The following is a 24253-nucleotide window of genomic DNA, read 5'->3' as shown; positions in this document are numbered from 1 at the left end:
TTTCGATGTTCGTAATCCTGCGTTAATATACATTGACCGAAAATACAATGTACAATTTTCCCCATACAGAGGGCGCACGTTCGGTAATACAATACGATTTGCGTCGGTAAAAAGAGACAACTTTTGTGGAAGGGTTATTTGAAGTATGGATTTTTTCTAGAAGTTGGCTTATTTTTCACGTGTTTTCGTTACAGCTAAAGTCATCAGCATTTCAATTATCTATAAGGATATTTTTGGCTGAATTATTGCATAATGTTGCCCGTTTGGAGCAATAAAACAAAAATCGTTCGGTAATAGGATACACCTCCATACAAATCACTCTTTGTGACTTGTTGCTGAAGGTCAGCGTTCTTTTTCCATTTCCTTTCTTTTTTCTTTCTTTTTTTGTCTGTTACAGAAACACTTTGTTGGCAGTGCAAACACACACTTGACATGAACTATCCTCCCATTTTTATATTTTCGCTGGTCAATCACAGACGTACCAAAGTCTAGGTGGCATGAAGGCAGGGCAAATTGTCCAGTCAGATTACTCGATCAGAGATGGTGCAAACGTAAAATAGCCCTGTGTGTTATGAAGGAAGTGGTTCCAAAGCTTCCAGTCAATCCTGCTTGGTTGCAAATGTTTTCAACCTAAACGTGCAATACTTTCAAATGATGTGACCTCTTTCTCCCTGTCCCATTCATACCCCTCCCCCCCCCCCCACACAAAAAAAAAGGAGGGGGGGGGGGGAGGGAGAAAATTTTACCAAATCCTGATGTTATCCTGCTTACTTGTTCCAGAGATACTTCTACTACCTATGTGAGTGCGAGACACACACCTGTGAGCCCCACCCTCATCCTTCTCTTTGAAGTGTGTCTATTGGCATGGTAAAGTTTTTTTTAAAGCCATCAGGCCATGGGTTCAAGCCCCAGTTGGCATTCATGCACTTGTTCTCCCCCCCCCCCCCCAAAAAAAAAAACAAAACAAAACAGAACATTTGATTTATAGACGGTGGTAATCATGCATTGCTTCTCTAAAGCTGTGTTTACACCATGTTCCCAACAACCTAAAAAAACGGGATGGACGTGAAACGATGAGTGGCAGGCCATGATTGCCGTGGATGCCGTGTCAGATTTTTAAGCTGTCCAAAAGTTTGCCACAGCAGTCCCGGTGCTAATGAGGAATTTTGTATGCCGTGATAAAACGGGGTGAATGCAACAAAACATGATGGGACGTACAGTAATAGACCGTAACAAAACTTGGAGGCAGTCCATAGCAGGACATGACAGAAAATATTCATAGTCTAGCCTGACCAGACGCTGTGAGAACGGTGTCTGATAGCTGCTAGGCCTATATGTTCAACGGGGCGAGGACTGGAACGAAACAGGACTAGAATGCAAAGAGGGGGGCACAGAATGGTCTCATCAACCACTGCGCACGGTGTTATGGGCAGATGGGGCTGCCATGGCCGCCGAGAACATGTGTAAACGCAGCTTGAAAAAAATGATTCTAACAGGGTTTGTGTGTATGTCTGCATGCGTGCGGAGGAGGAGGGCGAGGGAAGGGGGTGGTAGTCGCGCAAGAGTTGTCCTCCTTGAAGGAGGATGACAATGCAAATTAATGTTCGCGCTTACTGGGACATACCCCAGTGGCAAGGAATGAGGTACCAGCTATTCATTTCGTATATTGCTATGGCATCTCTTATGATAATGATAATAATGACATGGAAAATTTTTATAGTGCTTAAAACAAACATTTTTCAAAGCACTTGACAATCAAAAAGAGACCGAACATATGCATCAACTATGAATGCAAATAATCCAAAATACATAATAATCAGTTTTGTTTCTTGAAATAGAAACAAAAAATGAACCTGTTCAAACAGACAGGGCAGGGGATGAGGAAGAGAATTCAGTTGACAATGCAGCTTGCACACATGGGTGATAGCAGCCCATGTGTGACCAGGGAGGTGCTAGAGAAGGAGAGGCAACTAAAGCTCTCCTTTGAAGTCATGCGCGGCACCGCCGAGAAGTTATGCTTTCAACAACAGGTGTTACCCATGTGCTTTGACAAAAGAGAGCATCAATAATCGGGACCAGCGCTCTCACATCTGCTCCTACTGCAATTCGCTCTCTCTTTTCAATGTGATGGCAACAATGAATTTGTGTACCTTGAATTGGAGCAGCGAATCAAAAATGCAGTGTAAAAACTCACAATTTTAACAGCAAATAGTTTAAAAACACGCTGGAACACGCTTTAAACGGAGTACTTTATTTGAAAGATCAAAATATCCCTTTATTAAAAGATAGAAAAATTAACATGCGGAAATGTGCGCATTTTAAAAAAAATAATGTTTTTAAGAGGGCCTAATTTTAATTTCCTTTCGATTTGCGAATTACGAAGAAACTAGAAATACATGTTAATAATAGTGAATTCTTTCCTAAACTATTCTAAATCGATTCGAGTATTTCATATAAAATTTTTGCGGTGAAATAAAGCTTGTAATTCAACGAAAAGGTGAAAATGCGTTCTTCGTCTCCGAACTTCGTCTTGCAACTAGAGCGGTGCCGAGCATGACTTCAAAGCGTAATGGAATGCTAGGACATCCCATTGTAAACGCCTTGAAACCCAAACATGTATTTGCATGAATTACGAAGAGTTGCCACTCCATCTCTGTAACACCTCCCTGGTGTGACTTGACGCTTGAGCTGCTCTCGACAGAGAACATGCACTGCATGACTCTTCATGTTGCAGCTTGAAGTTTGCTATTCAATGTGACCAGATGTGTATGACCCCGTTTACAGTGCGAGGCTCGGCCGCGGCCGAGTTCTACCTTCATTTCAGTGTAAAACGCGCAAAAGGCCAAATGCGAGGCCAAAATTGGCCTCGCATTTGGCCTCGCTCTGGAGGTGGTCTCGGCGGCCGCGGCCGAGCCCGGCCTTTTCTCAGTGTAAATGCAAACTGGGCCAAATGCGCGGCCGATTTTTAGTCTGGCTTCCAAAACCCTCTGCCTGTACTACTTCGCTGTTTAGGATATTAACCCCCTCAACGTCGAAAACTAGTATGGTTTAAAGGTAGTATTGTCCTGCAAAGGATTTTTTTCCTTCGGCAAATGCCTTTGCCGAACGGCGACTTCGTCGCCACGGAATTCATTTAGCAAAGGGTCTGAAAACCAGACAATACCATTACCAAATTGCGTCACTACGACAAAATATTGAAAGGTTTGAATCAACAGCGCGGCCGAGCCCGGCAGTGTAAACGGACAAAATTGCGGGGCCCGGCCTCGCAATTGCGGCTGGGCTCCGCCGCGGCTCGGCCCAGCCCCACACTGTTAACGGGGTCTAAGTCTCTTTATGGTCTCTTTGTGTTGCAGCTTGAAGTTTAGCTAATGTAAACCAGATGTATGGATTTTTCCCTCCGCAAATACATGTACTGTACAAGTGCAAAGCATGCCTTTTTTTTTGGGGGGGGGGGTAATTTATCAACCCAAATTCTCTCATGAATGTGCTACATTATTACAAAAATTTCAATTACTCTGATGTGAATGATATCAAGTTATCACTTTTTTATATCACGTAAGCAAAAAGAAAAACAAAAAAAAAATTGTAAAGATTATATACAAGCCATTAACCTGTTGAGGATTAGTCCTGAGTGTGCTCAGGCAGGTCTTTATGGGAAAATGTTTCCATGGAAAAATCAGCTTGTCCTCAATGGGTTAAATCACTTATAACATGATATCACTAGCTAATCCAATCTTTATGCTTGTACATGAGCGCCAGTAGTTACTGTGAAATATCATTGTCTCATAGCAATATGAAAAAACTTTCAAATTCTATCACTTTCTTATTTTTACGAGTCTTTCTGGTGACATGTTCTTCAATTCTCGCGATCGCCAATGACGTAAAAAGTACCCGGATGTTGATTTTAAGCGTCATTTAAGGTGCATTATGGGATAGTCCGGGAGCCAAGTCCACTTCCGTTCGTACGCGCGTGATACGCGACTTATGCTATTTACACAAACAACCGACTGTTTTCTATGTGTACTTACTGTTTTCCTCATCTTGAATTTTAGCTTTAATATGATTTGAAATTTTCTCCATTCTTGAGAAATTGCTGTAAATACGACTATGGGTCGTTACTGTGGAGCTGTCATGTGTTGCTCGCACGACAATAAAATGAAACAAATTCTACAGAAATAGGTCCCTTACTGGCATGCGAGACGTGACATGGGCCGCGTGGGTGAAGTTTGCAGGTGACTCCACAGTGCAGCGTGCCTGCGTGCGACTTGCTTGGAAGAAATTGCTTTGATCAGAGACAGCTAGAGAAGTTCGAGATCACGGTTCGTTCCCGCTTGTGTTCGCGGCACCTCGACAAAGAAACAAATAAAAAAAGATGGGCATTCCATGACGATATCCAGGTGGGTGAATATTTTCCAGTATTACTATTATTTTTCAGCGTATGCAGAGATGACTGATCATTGATGTGCAATTAAGTCAATCGCATGATCAAGCAGTACGATGTACCAGTATGTCTAGCTTGCGTCGCGTACGTGCATGCGATGCATGCATGCTAATGCAAGGCCTAGGGCAATGCGGAGGCTATAGCTCAGTATGTATCCATCACTGGCCTGGCCACCGGCTGGTTCGGGTACAGCCGCCTACTGTACTAGTATCTGTGGTTGGCACTGCGCTATATAGGTACGGTACACATACGCGCACGCTAGCGCTGTGCAAAAATATGCCCCGTGCCGAAAGTGCCCCAGTCCCGGAAGTGCACTAAATCTTGACGAAAAAAGCCACATCCGGGTACTTTTTTACGTCATTGGCGATAGCGAGAATTATACTACTTATATGGTGAGGCTTTTACTCTTATTTTTTCTTATTTCAAGAAAAGATTTTGGGGTATTTTTTATTTATTTTTTTTTCTAAGGGAAATTGAATATGGTGAGGATGTCATTGCAAGCATTCAGAGTGGTTAGTTCCAGAAAGGACTGTCCAATATTTGTGTATGGGCAAACTACATGTATGTTTGGTCAAGGGGATGTCCGGGGGTTTGTTTCTTACGTCCAAGGTCCAATGTCCAATGTCTGAGGTCCGAGACTGAATATCAATTGTGGGATTTGCATGAATCACTCTGATCTGCTATAGATACAACCAGCGGCCTGTCTGTCTGAAATAATGTTATGCTATTGTATCCCGACTACGCACAAATCCACAGTCCATACGGTGGGTTTTGCAGAAATGGCTGGATTATTGGGATGTGGTCAAGTGCATTGTTGGGTGCGGTGTTGATGTGGGGTGCGGTGTTGTTGTGGGGTGCGGTGTTGTTGTGGGGTGCGGTATTGTGGGGTGCGGCAATGACCAATGAGAGGTGACAGAGGGGTGCATCTCCTCCAAAATAACAAAAGCAAAAGTACGAAGCCCAGACCCTTTGAAATGGCAGAACGAATTGTGCTTTTAAAGGGAGGAGTGGAAAGTAAGTCAGGGCAAAATGACAGTGAGCGAAGCGGAAAGCCAAAAAGCCACGAAAGGGGGAGAGTAGGTGTGATGAACGACACTCGATAGATGGCAGAAAAATCAAGCGATACAATGTGGATAAATACATTTAGATTTGCATTTCTGTTTTTTAGACGTACAGCGTGGCATGGGTGGTTTAAACTCGTGAGTGGCGGCCATTTTTCAGCTACACCCACTCTTGGAAGACGCGTTTAGCTCTGGCAAGTAGACCACCTGTGTGTTGAGTAAAATAACAGACGCACACCCACACACACACAACACACACAGCACACACAAAGAAAAATGCACAAAGAGGATAAAATCAGAAAATACAACAACAAACAAACATTTGGAAAATTGCTAAAACCAAAATATGCAACAATTAAGGGGTGGGGGCATAGTTACATGAAATATGTGAGATTAGCTTAACAATGATCAAGAAAGCACAGATGCAGCATAACAGTAAAAAAAAAAGCATTCTAATTAAAGAGAATGACACTTCAAAACATCAAAATTAGCCCATGAATTAATTTAGGTATGCATGGTGAAGCACTTAGAACTCTCAAACACCTCAAGGTCATGGCAGTAATTCATCGTGAATGTAGCCCTTAAATTTGCAGCATTAATCAAAAGCGGGAGATGATTTCAGCTTGAAATCTGCATAAATGCAAGATTGATATGTTTCATATTTCTGGCACTTCTATTATAAAGGTAAACAAGATAAATAATCATATCCAATTCCAAGAGTTCTGCATGGCCTGTATGAATTTCTTAGGATCTGAAATTGTGCATGATACTCTTGTTCAAAATGAAGGAATTACGTAAACTCATTAAATCATCGCCTATAGGAATGCACAGAGCCCTGCAAAAGTCTATGTGGATTTTAAACTTTGGTTGGGGAATGGACTAAATAAATTTTACCAGAATTGTGAATCTGAAGGACAAAATGCCTCTCAACATGGCAAATTTCAAACTATTAAGTATTGTGTATCATCAAGTCCTACAATGTATAGGTTGTGTGTCCCTTTTACAATATATCTCACAAATTTTTGCTTGGTTGAAGAAACATCTTGTATGATATCTGAAGGTAATACACCTCAGGATCTTTAAATAAGGACTGAAAAACTAACCCCATATCACTTTAAAAAAAATTCCCCTTTCGTACCCAGAATAATGACTGAATTTTTTTTTTTTTTTTTTTTGTATGAATAAATTCATGGGCAATCTATAGCATTTATTCCCTCTCCATCGTAAAGAAGTTTCCAGTCTTTTCAATCTGAGAAGAGGTCTGAATGAGTTACCTCTGCAATATGCCAGCTTATGAAAGGAATCCAGTTTTCATGGTTGCAAAAGGGACACACAAACTTTAAACCAAATGATGTGACGGAATGCATAATGTGGTCCCTTGGAACAGAATTTGAACAACAACAACAACAATAACACAAGCAAAAAAGAAAGAAAGAAAGAAATGAAAACCCCCTGTAAGAAACAAAATTGACAAAATCGTGCCCAGTATTGGAAACTAGACTCTATCCTACTATACACGTGAGGCTGATCCCTCTGAGCTCCCATGCCACCACCTTGCAACAAAAAATGGACGTCCTTTAATCGGCACGACAGCATTCAAGAGAATCAATTGTACTTCATTGCAGTGCAGTCATGTTAGCAATAAGACACGCTACACACCAGTATAATTGTAATTTGTTGACCCAGGGCACCACCCTTTCCTGGTGTTTCAAATTTTCTTTTGTTAGAAAGCTTTCCTCCCCCACCCCTTTCGAGCATACACCAGATCTAGTAGGGTACCCCAAAGTGTCAACATGCATGTTTTTGTGTATCTGTGACCATGCATCACAAAACCAACAAAAAGTCCCACCCCTTGATTTTACGTGAGGACTCAAAAATGGGGAAATGGGTCAACCGAGTCAACCTGAGTTTTTCATATTTTCTGAAAGAGCTTTCCTCCTTCAACATCATTCTTCAGTTTGGAATCATAACATGAATTGGAAAATGTGTTTTCAGCAGTTTTTCTACAACCCTTTTTTTTGGGGGGGGGAAGTAGAATGATTAGGTATGGCTTTCTTCTTCTTCTTTTTTTATAATAGAGGCCCCTTTACATTTCTTGAAATCCTTTGCACACTCTTCACTTAAAAGTCTAATAGATTGAAACATAAGAAAGGATAACACTACTGCTTTAAAAGTTGGCATTAATCATGGACAGAATGTGTTATTAGAATATGATCAATTTCAGCTTAATCTAATAGTCCCTTCATTGTTGTTGCTGGGTTGGTTTACATCCTGTGTTTTGTCCCTTTCATTGCGAAGCTAGCATGGCTTGGTAAAAATTCAGTGCTTGCATAATTAAGAACCTGTACTTCCGAACCCCTTTTCTTACACTTTTCCAGAGTGTGTGCTTTCTTTCCAGCATTTATATGTAGATAGGTTAGGGGAGTCCATTTAGATTGAGTTATACATCATTTTAAAGCTTAGAGTCTGCTCTTTCAGAATCTGCCCTTAATTAAAAAAATTCATGTCTGGCAACTTTTTGATGGTTTTGTGATGCAGCGTCACATTTGTTCTCCAGATCAGGTAACAATTTGTGTGCTTAGAGTGTAGACTAAAACAGTAAACCCCATAGCACATTATCCACTGTCTAAGGTCCCTTGGCTCAGAGAGGGTTAAACACAGGTTTCTTATGTGACCTAGGGGTCCAATCAAAGTGGTTTATGTATAACCTACATGTATGGACTTCTACAAATCATATTTCTTTGGTTTTGTGCTGTACAATCATTACATGACGTACAGCTGTATCTTTCAAATATGATCTTTGCTATCCACTGCCAGTATCTTGTACAGAAAAATAAACCTTCTTTTTTCACTTTCAAGAGCCGTATTTTCGGTCACATACCAATTGGCAACCACTTGATTTTGTGTGTGTGTGTGTGTGTGTGTGTGTGTGTGTGTGTGTGCAGACTTTATGAATTGAAGTGGTGGCATGGGGAGGGGGCTGCTGATAATCATTGCCCTTTAAACTAAAGAGCAAACACAGACACGGATACAAATATGTCGGACATGATATCCTGACAACATTTTGATTCTCCATCTAAAGAAAACAAAATTTCTTCCCTTCTTATTATTCATGTATCTACATGAAGTCACGTTCTAGTCTTGATTTGCATAATTACAGGTCTGTGGTCCCCTTAAAATATGCAAGATAAAAAAGCGTGTTGGAAAAAACAAAAAATCCCCCCCCCCCCCCAAAAAAAAAAAAAAAAAAAAAAATCACTTGTTTTGTGGCAAGCAGCAGGTGTGATTTTTGTGCATAGCCTGTATACAAATGACCTTGCATACAACATAAATAAATATTGCCTGATACTGTTGTTTATATGAACTTTCAGTGATCTATTACCTTTTAATCACATTTCTGTACACTGCCTGGTTGCAACGAAGGCATTTGAGTGATAAAGCAACTTTCTGCACATTTATGGTGCAAATAGATATGAAAATATTGCTCTTGGTTACATATTGTATATGACATAAGTGCACTCATATAAATCATAGTTAATATATAAATATATACATACATGTATGAATATATTTCAATGAAGTCAGGTACAGCAGTGAAGCTGTGCTTTTATCTTTACATCGTGGAGTTACAACTTTGTACATTTTGAAATGGTTCTTTAGCATACCGATCACCAACATATATACAAATTTGTCAATTATTTCCTCTAATGAATGATATAAAACAAGGTATTTAATTTCATATCGTGAATATATGTGCATATGATTGGTAGCATGGCTGCAATAGAAGAAAAACCTCGTAGAATGATTATAGTGCTTTATTAAGCTTGCATATTGCTGTTGATTTCCTTTATATGTGCAAATAAGCAAGAATATGGGACACATAAACAGAAGATACAGATACAAAATATTGTATTCCAAACTATACATCACCCACTGGACTTACAACCCATCCAGTAAAGCCAGTGGAAAAGCCTACTGAAATGAGATTGCCATATTTTAGAGGGGCCTTTTCTGCTTGTTTGTTTGTTTGTTTGTTCTTGCAATAGTACAAGCGGGAGACTGTTTCTATAAACTGTCTGTGCATATCTCATAATTTTTGAAGGTTTTCGAAACTTTTGTAAAGTGCTTGTCTGTAAATCATGGAAAGTACTTTAAGATTTCACTTTTCCAAGAAAAAAAAAATCATCTATCATAGCCACTGTTTCATTTTATGTTTAAAAGAACTCTAAAACAGTTTTATTGTGCTTTGTGATACAACAAAACAATGTAGATAACATCTATTCTAATGTATTCATGACTGAGTGACATTTATTTATTTTTTTAAAACTGCTCAAGAGTACTTGAATAATGATAATCATGTTTACTTTTTGCTTGCCCACACAATTTGGAATAAATTGGTTCTTGTGTAGTTAACCATGAGAGTACTTCTAAACAGATTTCTCAAAATGTCACCAAATCACAACTTTGATTTCAATTATACACTAGATGGAAAGTCAGTGAAAAAGATATACTGACTACTGGTGCTCTTTGTACATAACTAAATTCTTGGGCTTGATGGCAAGATAGGCCAATAGACTTTAATCTACTTACAAAACACAGATTCAAAATTTAGAACAGTTTCTCAGTGTCTATCTCATGTTACTCTTGAATCTTTCTATCTTTCAATAAAAGGCTATTAAATTACTTCTTTTGAAGATAGAAGTTAAATCTCCTTACAGTTTGCAGTCATGATAATTTGGATCCTTCAAATACTCAAATGCATTCAGACTCAAAACAATGTTGCTGCCATCAGTGAAATAGTGGTATTAAACTTGTTTCGATGAAAAGCATGATTTATTTGCCTCTTACCTGATATTCAACCCAATGACAATAATACATATTTGGGTCACAGTGTGTAACTGCGCACCATTCCTCGGGAGGTTACAGTTCAGGAAACTCTTTCTGCGCGGATCTTTTGTGAAAGTGTTCCCCCTATCTATGGGTGGAATTCATCATCCTTTTTACGATGCAATAAAAGAAAACGCTGGTCTTTTTGCCATGTGTTTTAGTTAGGGATGTCACTAGATTAGGAGCAAGTGGCCCTGCATCCATGATGGTCGTTTTAGTACAGGCAAATGAGCGATGATCTGTTCTGACATTCCTTCATGCGTGAATGCAAAAATGAGGAGCACGAGTGGCATAGCATGCAAAACCAAAGACAAGTTCACTGGATTAAAGTGGGAAGGAAAAAAGAAATCCCAACCCTTACGGGAGCAAGCAGCTCAAGCCCTGGAAGGGATCAGGCTACTTGAGTCTGCTAGAGATGCGACAGGTACTTAGCTGAAGCTAAAGTTTCCTTGACTTACCTTGTGTCTTTGTTCCCTCGACAGGCTTCTCTCCATCAGTGTCATCTTGTTCGTCCGTTGTGGAGCCGACGGGAACATCCGAGGAGGCGGAGTCCAGTGAGATGATGCTCGCCGGCCGGCTGTCCCCCTCGGGGACTTCTAGTTTAGTTTGTCCCGGCACGTCCGTTGGGATCGTCTCCACTTTGCCCACACTTGGTATGGTCTCGGGCTTCTCGCCCTCAGGTCCCAGGTCGTGCTTCTCGTCGGACCTTTCAACGTTCGAGATCAGGTCTCCAGAGTTCGTGATGCTGTCGACGACCTCGATGTGACACGGGCTGGGCGGTCCCTGCCACTCTGTCGTGGGGAGGTTGGGCTCTGTGGCGACGGGGTCAGAGTCTGCTTCCTCCCGGGGAGTGTCCCCTAAAGACTCCACCTGTGCTGCACTGGAGTCTGCATCACTGTGCCCTAAAAGCAAAGGGTCCTCTGTGCTCTCTACAGTTGCAACATCGGTATTCAGATCCTGGGTCTCTGCCACATCAAGGGTCCTCTCCACCATGGGAGTCTCATCAACACCGGTTCCAACGTTGCTGTTCTCATCAACCAGCGGTAACGGTTCGCTCGTCTCTCTCGGAAGCAATGCCTGACTATCGGCATCATGGATCTCCTCGGCTCCTCCACTGGCACTCGGCGTTACATCCGGATTGTCACTATCACCATGGTAACCAGCATCCTCCAGCGAATCGTCCGCTCTCACTTCCTGCCTCTCGCTCTCGACGGGTCCTCCCGTTTCCGTGGCGACCTGCCCCTCACCCTTGGGGTCACCGTGCTCTATATCTTTGGTACATGTATCAGAATTTTCCTGAGTCCTTTCCTGCTCCTCGCTTCCGCTGCCTTCCGTTGCGGCAGCCCTCGGTCCCTGCAGCTGCTCGTGGACAGCGGACCTCAGCTCCGACAGCTGCTCGTTGACGACTTGACACGCAACGGCCGCTCCCACCTCTGGCTGCACCTCCGGCTGCACCATCATGGGAATGTCCACGTCGTGGTCGTCAAAACTCTTGCCCTCCACATCCTGCACGACTGTGTGCTCCTCCGCCTCCGACGATTCCATCGTCTTGGAGTCCTCCGACTCTGTGGCGCTCGAGTCGCCAGAGTATGACTGCCGATTCCGCTGCTTGTCTGACAGATCTTCCCCATCCTCCAGGATGTCTGGGATGGAGTCAGCGGACGCCCGCATGGGCGGCCCCCGGTCTTCGGAGAGCTGGAGGTTGTTGAGTTCATGCTGCGTTACAGTTAGCTCTGATTTGAGCTGCTCCTGCTCGCTGTACATCTTCTCCTGAACGAGCCGGAGGGCCTCATTCTCCTGCTGCAGTCGGCTCTCTTCTATATCCTTCTCCTGCTGCTGCTCCTGGATTGGAGAAAATGTACATGGTGATCAAAAAACCTTGTATTAAGTTCTTAAGGTCTTACCTTAATATGAAGCCATACTGATAATTTCTTCTCTCAGGCAGTTGGGGAATATCAATCATGTGGTATATGGGAAACAAAAGACATTGGAATGAAACTTCCCCTAGACTGAGCGTAACTTGCATGTTTCCATGTTACAGATTCGTCATTGCATGCTACATAAGTGATGTTGAGGGCAGATGAATCAATACAAGTTGACATGCATTCGCATTGCGTACATTGTAGGTCCTTTAAGCAAGCCCCTGAATTTCCCCTATTGCCTGACAGTGATAGGGCCGTCAACATGTACATCATCAAAAGTCAACGAGGATCTGAATCCTCAATTTCTTGCTCCCTACGATTATTTCATCCTTTCCACTCTCACACAGTGCTACTGACACTCATGGAAGTTCCATGAAGCAATTATGGAGATATTCTTGTTACAATATTAGAAAATTAGTTTCCAAACCATGAAAGGCTTATATATTTTCTTGTCAAAAAACAAACCAATATAAAAAAGTTTTCAGGGAGATTTGGCCTTTTCCACAGATGGCAAGGGACGGAGCCCCTGACTTACCGACATTACAGTGAGCTGTTTGTCGAGGGCTTGCATCGCCTCTACCAGAACCTTGTTTTCTGAAGACTCACCAACCATATCATCTGGATTAGGAGAATGTAATGCAAAGAGAATGAGAGATAGTTAGATAGAAAGAGAAAGATAGAGATAGATAGATGGATAGATAGACAGATAGATAGAAAGATAGGAAAGAGATGAATAAATACAAAGTTAGAGAGATTAATAGGGATATAGAACCAGAAAAAAAATAGAAAAGAGATATATAGATACAAAGGGAGAGATAGAGACTTATAGACAGATAGAAAAGGTTTCAAAAGGCAGATAAATACAGAGAGAAAAGCAGATGAATTATAAAGTTACAGGAAATGACAAACCACACTTCATGAACTCAATTACTTCACAACACAATGCAAACACCTACCAAGTACAGCTGTATGACATATAAATAATTAAAAAAAGAAAAATAATTTCTGCACATAGTTATACTGGCAAAGTGAAGAACACGGCCAAAATTGCCTTCCATTTACATAAATGTAAATGAATACTGTTTCCACGGCAACAGATCCTGATTGCCGATTGAACCACTTGCACAATCCCTAATGCAATTCACAAGACTCTATGCTCACAAAACACACAGTGAATAACTAGCCGTATTTGGCTCTTCATATCACCAGAAACACTTTGACCAATTCTGGTCTGTTCTGTTTCGAACTTTCTCCACTCATCCAGCGAGGTTCTGTCAGTTTCTTTACCACGACCTTTGAACTCTGACGTTTGGTCCATCTCTGTTTTTTCTATGATCTATTCTCAATTTTCCCCAATGCATCCAGTGGAGCTCTGTCAATGACTTCACCACGACCTTTGACCTCTGACCTTTCTGCATGGTTGGTCATTGGGTTGCAAGGGACATGGGTAGGCGTGGCACGGAGGAAGATCTACTTACCTAGTACTGGTCTAATTCTGCTGGTGAGTACCATCAGGGATCGAACTTGTTCTAAGAGGCTGGCACTTTCATTTGGCAACTTGAAAGACAAGAAGAGACAAGGAAAGAAAACACTTTGTTTATACAATTGTACCTTGAAGTCTTGTCATGTTATGGTTAAGTTTAGTTATCATTGATATGTCACACCATAGTTTAATTGTTGTTGATTTATCACAGTCCTTATTTGTGCAAATGGATGAAAAACACAAACCAAAACTGAAACAGAAACTTTATATCAACTGACAACTGGCTACTAAATCTGACCCGAGTAACATCATTGGTCATCACAGACTCTTACAACTTTTTACAAGGAAATTACAATAAAAGAACACCACTACATTTGGTAAATATCCTGACACACAGCATGTGTGTTGTTTTTGTGAGGACAGCCAGGTCACATGACCCATGTCTATTCGTTTACCTGCTTTAGTGTCTCCTCCAGTGTGGTCCGGATGTCTCCCGTGGGCTCCGGCTCGGAAGGTGCTTGGTTCACTGCAGCAAAAAGAGACGACGGCACTCCCGTGTCATACATCATTATTTCAACACTCCTTTCCCATAATACTAACATGTACACTGTACATGTCCCCTCCCTCCCCCCCCCCCCCCCCTCCAATTACAATCAGATTTTTGCATTGATAACTTCCAATATGATTAAACTGTCTAAATGCTATTTCAGGGTCTTGAAATACAAGTATCCAGGCAATAACCCCCCCCCCCCCCCCCAAGGGCAATTACACCAAGCTAAATACTGGTTAATGGTAAGGTTAGGGTTAGGGTTAGGTTTAGGGTGAGGAGTTTGGGTTAGGAGTTTGGGTTAGGATTACGATTAGGCTCCGGACTAGGATTAGGATTAGGGCCACGGGAAGGTCCGGGGTAATTGCCCAGGGGGTAATTGCCCTAGACCCGAAATACAGTACAACATCTTAGCTTTACTTGTATTTAACAAAAACCTCATTTGATTTGGGTAAGTGGTCACAGAGAAATATGGATCATTGTAAAGCATGTCATTGGTCTGATTCTTCCAAGCTTAGCACTTGGATGCTCTTGGAACTGCACATTCATGTGTGAACGCAGTGGACAGAACTTGGAGGGAAGAGATTCCTGACATGCTCTACAAAGATCCTCATTTGTCTTTGACCACTTTCATATCCTGAAATCGTATGTGGATGGATCCACTATTTTTAAAGTCATAGTTGCAGAGGGTCATGTGGTAGTTCTTGGGGGGACATACAGTATGCTGCTCTCCTTGCAATGCTTGAATCTATGGACCAGGTCAATATTATGTTATTGACCGATTCGGGTTCGTTGAGGGCAGCAGACATTTTACGGCACAGGGCGCAGCCATAGTGGGTGTATCAGCCGACCCCCCCTGCTCTCCCCCACCCCGGGCAACATGTTTATCACGCACTTGTAACAAAGGTTCGCGCACTAGCAAGCATTCGCGCACTCAGTGCGAGACGCCTATTGGCTAAAGCAGTTGTTCATTCTGCGCGCGTGCTTATGTAGGGAGAGGGGTGGGGGAGTGCGGAGGGGGGGGGGGTCGGCTGATACACCCACTATGGCTGCACCCATGCCAAAAATACACATAGTGCGTCACAGAATCGGTCAATAGTGCACCACAAAATGGTGGACAGGTGTGACGTACAGAGCAATCAACATCAGTACGATTCTTTGCAAAATTCTATGAGCGCTTTAGACTAAAATGGGTCCACTGTTACATCAGTACGATTCTTTGCAAAATTCTATGAGCGTTTAGACTAAAATGGGTGCATTGTTGCATCAGATAACGATTCAGTTGGAACACACACCATAACATGTAATTCATGTTAAGGCAATATTGATATAATGATGGAACAGATGCTCCCATCCTCTGTCCCTCCTTGTGAAAATCACCGCCTTACCTAGTACAGGGCTGGGCTGGGGGGACACGACAACTGGTTGCGGGGCTACTTCCACTGTCGGAGGTTCAATGATGTCGGGTTTGTCATCGCTAAGAGAGGGCAGATACCAAAAGATGCAGAACAAAAGTCACACACAACATCGACGGGATGGAGGGAACAGAAGGAAATACATTTGATTGACTGAATAATTTACAAATCAAAAGAATATTAATATCAAAGTCAGCGAAGCAAATACACAGGAGCTGGGAAATTTCTACAGACAACAAAATACATGTTTCGAGGTCTCATCCAGAGATGAGCTGCAACATCTCCTTTTAATTCCTCAACTTCCCAAAGGCCTTCCTAAAGGTAGAAAAATATATTCTAGTTCACAGACAGGGACATGGTAAATTGAAATAAAATTTACAAAAAAATAATACAGGCTTGAGGTTTGCAGCAAAGCTGCAAGCTTTAAAGGGCTTCACACTCACATCTTCAAGTCCTCCTCGTTGAGTGGGTGGAGTCCCTGGGGGAGCCTCTGGCTGAGGGTGGTCCGGGCGTTGCGCCGCACCCCCTTGGGCTGCTTGCGCTCCAACTCCTGGGTGTGGTGAATGACCTCCATCCAGGCCGAGCGGTCCTGGACGGACCCTGTGACCAGCTCGTAGATCTGGGGCCCCGCCGCCGAGGACGTGCTGACTAGGAAGAATGCTTTTTTGTCTGCAGGGAGGAAGGTGGTGATAGTACTGATGGGGGCAATGATGGCAATGCATTACTTTTTATATTTTTCTCTTACTCTATTACAGTTATGCATGAACATATACTGAACATATATACATGTAATGTGAAGTAGATAAATGGGACTGCTGAAAAGCACAGATTATATCAGGATTGATGAGGTAGGGGTGGGGGAGGGAAGAAGAATAAGGGCAAGAAGGAGGAAGGAAGGGAGAAGGAGGGAAGAAATGAGAGCATGAGGGGAGGGAGGGATGAGGGGGTGAGGGGAGGGAGGGGTGAGGGGAGGAGAGGGGATGAGGGATGAGTGAGGAACATACAGAGATGAATGGGGGAACAAGGGAGGGGGTGAGGAGAATAGTAGGAGGGGAAAGAAGGATAAAGAAGTGATGGGAGGGGGAAGGAAGAGGGTAGGGAAAAGGAAGACAGGTGGTAGAGGGGGGATAGGGTACAAGGGGAAAAATCGGATGAGGGTAGAGGATTACAGCGGGCAGGGGATTAGGGGAGGTGGTAGAGAATTGTTGAGAGGTGTGGTGGGGGTAAGTTGATGAGAATAGGGGGAAAGAGGTTGAGGGTAGAGAATATGGAATGATGGTAGATATAACAGTAAGAGGAAAAATGTGGTGAATGGGATGGGATGGGAAGAAGATGAAGAGTACCGGGATGACAGCAAGGGGGTGAGGAAAGGGGTACATGAGATGATGGTAGGGTAGGAGAGGGGAAGGGGAATGAGAGGAAGAAACAGGGGCGTGTCAGGGTGATATGGGGGATGAAAAAGGGGTGTGTCAGGTAATATGGGGGAGAGGGAAATACAGCAAAAGGGGGGTCCAGGGATGATACCAGGGGGAGTGATGAAAGTGGTAGGGGGATGAGGATGAAGAGAGAGTGAGATGGCAGATGAGGTGGGGGGGGGGAGGGATGGGAGTCTCGGGGGTGGGGGGGGGGGGTGATGGCTGGGTCAACCACACTCACTTGTGGCCACCGTCCGGCAGAGCACGGTGCTGAGCTTGATGATGGGGCTGTGGGTCTTCACCTCCTCCCTCATCTGGTTGGTGGAGTGGAGCTTGAGGACCAGTTTCTCATCCTGCTTCTGTAGCAAGACGATGATGTCCTCCAGGAGAAGCACTTGCACATCTGGTGGAAAGGATGCACGGAGGGAGACCAAAATAACATCCACAAATTGTTTCTATCTCTAAATCACATTTTAGAACATTTCAAAGCACTACTGCTGGGTTTTTGTTTCATCTGCAAGTGGTAAATTATGCCTGCAAGTGGTGGTGGTGATCTGAAAGACATCATCTTTAAGCTAGTGGTCCACATTAACCTATTTTTTTCTATTGGTCCAACCAGTCCCTGTTGGACCAGTGGGTACCCATTTTTTCCATTTTAAGGGGTCCAAACCTAAGAATTTACAAGTAAAAAAAAAGCCCTGTTGGACCAGTGGGTACCCAGTTTTTTCAGTTTTAAGTGGTCCAAACCTAGAATTTACAAGTCAAAACAAGGGGAAAAACTACACAACAATATGTGTAAGCTTGTGGTTTCTCTTCCCCTGCGACACACAGTTTTGCTGAGCATGAGACTGCAATAAGTTTCAGCTATGAGACTGTCATGATTAGCTGCTATCAGTAAGCTCTCACCAGCTGTCACCAACTCATGTTGTTCTGGCATACATACATGCATGGCCTCAAGAGAGTTTTCTCAAGTCACGTATCTGACATATCAAAAATCTACAGGATCCCAAGTAGCAAACACAATTTGAGCAACATAACAAAGAAACCAAACAGAATAGAGAACAGAAGAAACATAAAAATGAAAGAGGAAACAAAAGAAAATAGAAAAAATAGAAACAAAATGAGATATACAAACAAAAACAAAAACAAAGGCCCAATGAGCCACATCTTCTCATTTTACTCTCTCTCCCCTCCACCCCCCCCCTTTTTTTCTGTTCATCCTCCACTGACCGATACTCTTGTTCCGGTTGACCTTCCAGGACAGCTGGCCATCATGGATCAGCCGCCGGGTCAGGAGGTCAAAGTTCTTGTAGTCCGCCACCAGCGGGTTCGTTGACTTCTCCACGGGGGTCTTGTCCATGCGCCGGTTGTACTCCTGCAGCCGGTGCATGTTTTCGCTTTCCTTTACCGCTTCGTTCACCGCCGACAAGATGTCCTTGCTCTTCTGGAGCGCCTTCGACAGCTGCTCGTGTTCTGAGCTCTTCACTGGGGTGGGGTAACGAAACCGGAAGGACGACAAAAAGTGAAACAAAGTTAGCAACACTGATTAACGTAACAACAATAGCAAACATTTCAATCTTACCAACATCAACAGCATAATCATTAGAATGTGGAGGTCAGCGGAATGATAACAAGAACAGAAGATCACAAAGATGGTGGTGATGATGATGATAACCATAACAAGGTTAAAGGTAAAACACAGTTTCCATACAACTGCAGAAACTGTTAATTTTTTCTCAAGATTGGACACATATGCACAAGAAATATGTGAGATAATGCAGTGATAACACTATCTCACTCGGGAAATGATTAAAATGTGAAATACTAGCCAATAAAGGTACACTGACAGTATTGCAATCATTGAACATATCCGATCATGGTTCCTACGTAATGTTTCATAAATCCATTATCGGTGATGAACACAATGGGCAATAAAAGTATCTGTCAATCTTCCGTGAGAGGGTGAATCTTATAGCAGGATGAAAACACTACAAATGATTTTGAAAGGGAACCAAGAAGAATCCAAAGAGCACTCATAGAGAAACTTGCCAGATACATTCATCTCAAGAGGCAAAACTAGTTCTCTAATCAGGAAGGCGTCTGCAATTTCTCCTCCTTGGGACATGAAGAAATCTCAAAATTTTGATTTGATTTGATTTTGATTTAATTTCTACATTTCTTTTTCATACATAAATGAAATACAAAGTCAATTGAACAAACCAACTTTTGATCGAACCTCCCCCAGAATTGTGGAAACTTGGCAGCCCCCCTGTGACTTGGTCAAGGCGTTTAGAGTACCGTATACGCCGAATATTTCGCAACGTTTTTCCTCTCACAAATTTTGCGAGTTGGGTGTTATTCATGAATTCAAAAACGCGAAAATATTGACTCTGATCCCGATATGAATGTGACATGCACGCATACATTTCTCCGTTCTTCAGTAATGGACTCCACAATCACAAATTTAACCATTCGCAAAACTGTCGGGAAGTCCCAATTCCCGGGAAGTCCCAATTCCCGAAAATTTAGACTCCCTAAATACATGGCGAATACAGTAATATCCATCAATGCACAAAGTTTAAAGTGATTTTATTCATGAGGGTTGAATGTATTTTTCACTTCTCTGATTTTTTTTCCCCTTCAACTTACCTGGGGTATATTTGAGGAGGTTTTCTATGAGTAGGGGGTACTTGGTCAATCTTTGGTAACCGGTGGCAATAATGCCTGGCAGTGGTAGCCTTCTACACAGTGGGTTTCCTTCTGCTTCCTGTGAATCAAACAAAACAAAAACATGTTTCACATCTTTGCCATTTTTCCCTGGAGAACTCAACTCTAAAGAGAAAATACATTTGAAACAAGAAAGTAAAAAAACAAAAACAAACCCAAAACAAAAAGCAATCAACTAGCCAAAAAGCACAGATCAACAATCACGGACAGGCAATTTATCACTCAGTTGCAATGAAAAAAACCAAAACAAACTTGACACAAGCATACATTAATTTCAACACAGATCAACAAATATTCTAAGCTTATAATTGCAGGAAATCTTTTAAGAAATTCATGACACTAGAAATGACAGTAGATCGTCTTCTGAAATGGCCGTTCATAAGCTACGACTTGTACATTCTGGTACACACTTGATATAACATTGTCACTTATTTGTGATAAAAAAAGAGATTGACCCAAAATGCGATTTTGTTGGTGGTTGGAAATCCAACGGCATGTATTTGGGGGTCTTTATTTTGGTTTTTATATGAGGCATGAAAAAGAAAAACTTGTCAGGCATGCAAACGTGAGAAAGAACCCTGAGGCATACTGTAAAAGTGGATATTTTCGCACTACTAATTTTTCACACTCAGCGGGTAAGAAGAGTTTCGCATGTTTTTAATTCCGCAGAATCAAGACCTCAACTACTGGAACATATGGCAGGCAAAAATATTCGCGTGCTTTTATTTTCGGGTTGCGCAAAATGTGCGAAAATTTCAACACCGTGAAAGTTTCCACTTTTACAGTTCTGTATAAGCTCGCGAGGGTTTAATTTTCATGAATTTCGCGAATCACAGTTGGATCGCAAATTTAACAACACGCGAAATTGTCTTCATGCGCTTTGTTAATAGAGCATTAACGTAAGCGTCGGCGTCGATTCGCGAATACAACATCTCATGAAAATGTCTATGACCTCGTCATTCGCGAAAATATCTGTACGCGAAAATAACAGCGTATACAGTATAACGCCCAAGACTTGAGGGAGACTCGGCCGTACGGACTCACGTCGATGAACTTGGATAGCGATCCTTCCTTCTTGTCCTTCTCCTTCTCCTTTTCCTTCTTCATGAACTTCTTGAGGTGTTCCATCGCGATGCTCTGGTTCTGACAAAACGTGGAACACACCCGCTTCATCGTCTCTCCGGCCTCGCCGTCAAACTGCACACGGAGACAACGAGAACAAAAAACAGACACATACAGTAGTGCTACTAATGTATTGTACCATTTGACCGTCTCTTTGGGCTAGAAGCACAGCTGCCAAACACTCAGCAAAGTTTCAGAGCTCTTTCGAGGGGATTACTTGTGCGCTACACATGTTTTAACTGATCACAATGATTCCCAAAATCAAATCAGCAGCTACATTGTACATTCATTTGAATAATTTTTCAAGGAATGGAAGGTGAATGAGGCATGAAGAAAACAAACAACTTAGGCTTTTATATTTCTCTTGTCATGACATGGATGCATACAAGTACTTGATTCTTCGTGAAGACTTGACATATCTGATGAAGGATAACAGACACATGGTTTGTCATGTGTGGGACTGTGAGGGGAAAATTTTTGCAAATCAGTCACTTTCTCTGAGGAAAAAAAAAAAAAACTTTTACGAAATTTACCATTCCATATGAATTTCAAGTCAAGAATGTATGTTTCGAGTTGTTTGGCATGACTTCAACAGCAAAATACAAATGAAACACAAATCATCTTCCTTTGAGCAATTTTCATAGGTGCATTCCTCCAGCACAAATGGTGTGAGATAAAACTGCATCGACTCAAGAAAAACAACTTCAAAACTGGTCAGTTCCATTTCCTGCAATAGTTCCAATACACCACAGCACACTCTGCACAGACTGAGTGTCACTGAGAAAAGCGACCCCATCTGCACACACACACACACAAAAGCATGACCATGATTAATGGAGAGAGCATTTCTTTTGGGTGTAGTAGTTTCACTGCTCGTGCTCTGGGTGTTTGTAGAGGGAAATATAAATTTGTCATCAAACTTTAGACCCATACTGCAGCATGTTACTAGGGTACGTGAGATTCCTGGAAAGATGGATGCTGGTTGCCGTGGCAACATTGGATGATTATATGTGGGTGGGTGGAGGTGGACTGATTGTCTCACCTTGCTGAGGAGGATTTGGCTGACTTCCTCGAAATGGGAGGGATGCAGTTGCCATGGCAACACTGGATGATTATGTGGGGGAGGGGGATGGGAGAACAGAAACTGATTCTTACCCTAATGAGGAGGGATGCAGTGGCCATGGCTTCATTGGATGATTATGTGGGTGAAAGGGGATGGGGTAACAGAAACTGATTCTCACCCTGTTGAGGAGGATCTGGCTGACTTCCTGGATGACATGGTAGGATGGATGGTGCAACACTGGATGGTTAAATGGGGGAGTGGAATGGGGGAACGAAAACTGATTCTTCCCCTGCTTAGACGGATTTGGCTGACTTCCTCGAAATGGGTGGAGGGATGCGGTTGCCACGGCAACATTGGATGATTATGTGGGGGAGGGGAAAACGGAAACTGATTCTTACCCTGCTGCTGAGGAGAATTTGGCTGACTTCTGTGAAATGAGAAGGGTGTGGTTGCCATGGCAACATTGGATGATAATGTGGGAGAGGGGGATGGGGGGAATGGAAAACCGATTCTCACCCTGCTGAGGAGGATCTGGCTGACTTCGTGGATGATGTGGGACGTCCGGCGCTCCTTCTTCATGGCGTTGTTGAGCGAGCCATGCACCTCGATCATCTCGTCGAGGTTCGGGAAGTAGAAGTTGATGGTGTCCTTGGGGAGGAAGTTGTGCTCCAGCATCGGGAGGTAGAAGACGCGCTTGAGGACCTTCAGGCTGCGCACATGCGTCCTCTCCGTGTGGAACAACTCTGGGTGGGGCAGGGGGAAGCAGGGGAGGAGAGAGAGAGAGGAGTCAGTTATGGCGACCATAATGCAGAGTTTGATTCACCTTAATGACTGTTAAAAACAAAACAAAACAAAACAAACAAAACAATCAATGTTTTAAAGTTGCCTTTTGCATTGTTCACATAAGTCCCCCCTTGCCCCACTCCCAATCCCCCTCCACCCATGGTGGGAACAAAGCTCTCAGGCCACATATCATTATCACCATGATTTTGAGCTTTTCCCTCGAAATAATGGTTTGCCTTTGAAGGAAAAACAAAAATGGCTCAAAATCTCGTTCACCTGAAAGCTCATGGTTTTGGGGCCATCATACGCTATACCAAGTGTCTCTGTGATCATAGCATAGCGCCCAAGTCTTTCTGTGATCAAACAAATACACATGCAATCAGGAGTACCTCTGTGAGCAATGGGACATACAGTTGTACACCAGTCTCGACCCATCTTTATATCAATACCCAATACTTGAAAGAGCCCCTCTGAGCACGGCAAACGTGCACCAGTCTCACCATTGATGACCTCCTGCCGTTTGACCTCCTTGGGTTTCAGCTTCCGGACGATGTCCTTGTCGATGCTCTTCTGCCAGTTGGGCGTGGACGCCTCGGCCTCCATGTCGGAGTCGTCCTCGTCAATCTGTCTGGCAAGGTGCTCCAGGGAGGTCCTCGGTGAGTCCTGACTGCTTCCGGGAAAAAGATGGATAGATAGACAGACAGATGAATAGAAAGAAAGAACAAACAGGGGGATAGATGGATGGATAGATACAAAGACAGGGATAGATAGATGGATACATACACAGACGGAAAGATATAGGAATAGATAGATATTGTATGAATGGATAGACAGACAAATAAACAGATAGATAGATATGCAGATAGAGGGATAGATATACGGATAGATAGATGAATAGATAGACAGATACAAATTGTAGACGGATAAATAGACGGATATATGGATAGACAGATAGACATATGGACCAATAGAAAGAAAGGCAGGTTGATATACAAATAGATAAACAATGGACAGATATATGTAAATAGATAGATAGATAAGAAGATGTGCGGAGAGACGGTTGGATGAATATACAGGATGAATAGATCGATTGTTGGATAGACACAGAGACGGACAGGGGATAAATAGATGAGTGGATGGACAGATGGAGCAATATATTTGCAGATGGAAGGACAGAGAGAGAGAGATAAAGAAGGGGGAGGAGCATCACACTGACTTCATAATCTTGATCTGTAAGAATACCACAAGGAAGCTGCACATTTTATCTTGCAAGAATAGACTTTGGCTAAAAACACAGATTTTTGTCACTTTGATATTTGTCTCCTGAAAAACGATAACCAACCTCCTTTTCAAACAGACATCTTTGCATCAAAATGAAGAAATGATT

At 42.7% G+C, this 24253-nt stretch overlaps 2 protein-coding genes across 2 annotated transcripts in view; both read right to left on the bottom strand.

Annotated features, from left to right (window-relative positions):
• Nucleotides 1-5336: 5336 nt before the first annotated feature.
• Nucleotides 5337-22887, bottom strand: LOC139720498 (uncharacterized). Its single transcript, XM_071631851.1, has 12 exons — nt 22600-22887; nt 20907-21095; nt 19821-19938; nt 18402-18656; nt 17413-17574; nt 16200-16425; nt 15730-15818; nt 14250-14320; nt 13790-13868; nt 12847-12929; nt 10848-12231; nt 5337-5709 (listed from the first exon to the last, which is right to left on the bottom strand). Exons 1-12 carry the CDS (start codon nt 22885-22887, stop codon nt 5663-5665), a joined length of 2991 nt encoding a protein of 996 aa, XP_071487952.1. The 3' UTR covers nt 5337-5662.
• A 174-nt stretch (nt 22888-23061) lies between these two features.
• The window catches only part of LOC139720496 (rho guanine nucleotide exchange factor 11-like), a 219763-nt gene continuing 218571 nt past the window's right edge, over nt 23062-24253 (bottom strand). Inside the window, exon 29 of the mRNA XM_071631850.1 lies at nt 23062-23533. Within this exon, the coding sequence (XP_071487951.1) occupies nt 23062-23533 (472 nt within the window). The remainder of the gene's footprint in view (nt 23534-24253) is intronic.

Source organism: Diadema antillarum, unplaced genomic scaffold (assembly GCF_040938485.1).
Source record: "Diadema antillarum isolate AM-2024a unplaced genomic scaffold, OU_Dant_1.0 scf00000128, whole genome shotgun sequence".
NCBI lineage: Eukaryota > Metazoa > Echinodermata > Echinoidea > Diadematoida > Diadematidae > Diadema > Diadema antillarum.
This window is presented reverse-complemented; position numbering and strand designations above follow the sequence as displayed.

Bases quoted from the DNA above. Each gene is read 5' to 3' on its own strand.
- LOC139720498 (XM_071631851.1), bottom strand. From the start codon at position 22,887: ATGGTCGCCATAACTGACTCCTCTCTCTCTCTCCTCCCCTGCTTCCCC. The intron at 21,096-22,599 runs GTGAGAATCGGT...CTCCGTGTGCAG, and splicing joins GCCAGATCCTCCTCAGCAGG to TTTGACGGCGAGGCCGGAGA. The intron at 16,426-17,412 runs GTGAGTGTGGTT...TCCTCCCTGCAG, and splicing joins CTGCCGGACGGTGGCCACAA to ACAAAAAAGCATTCTTCCTA.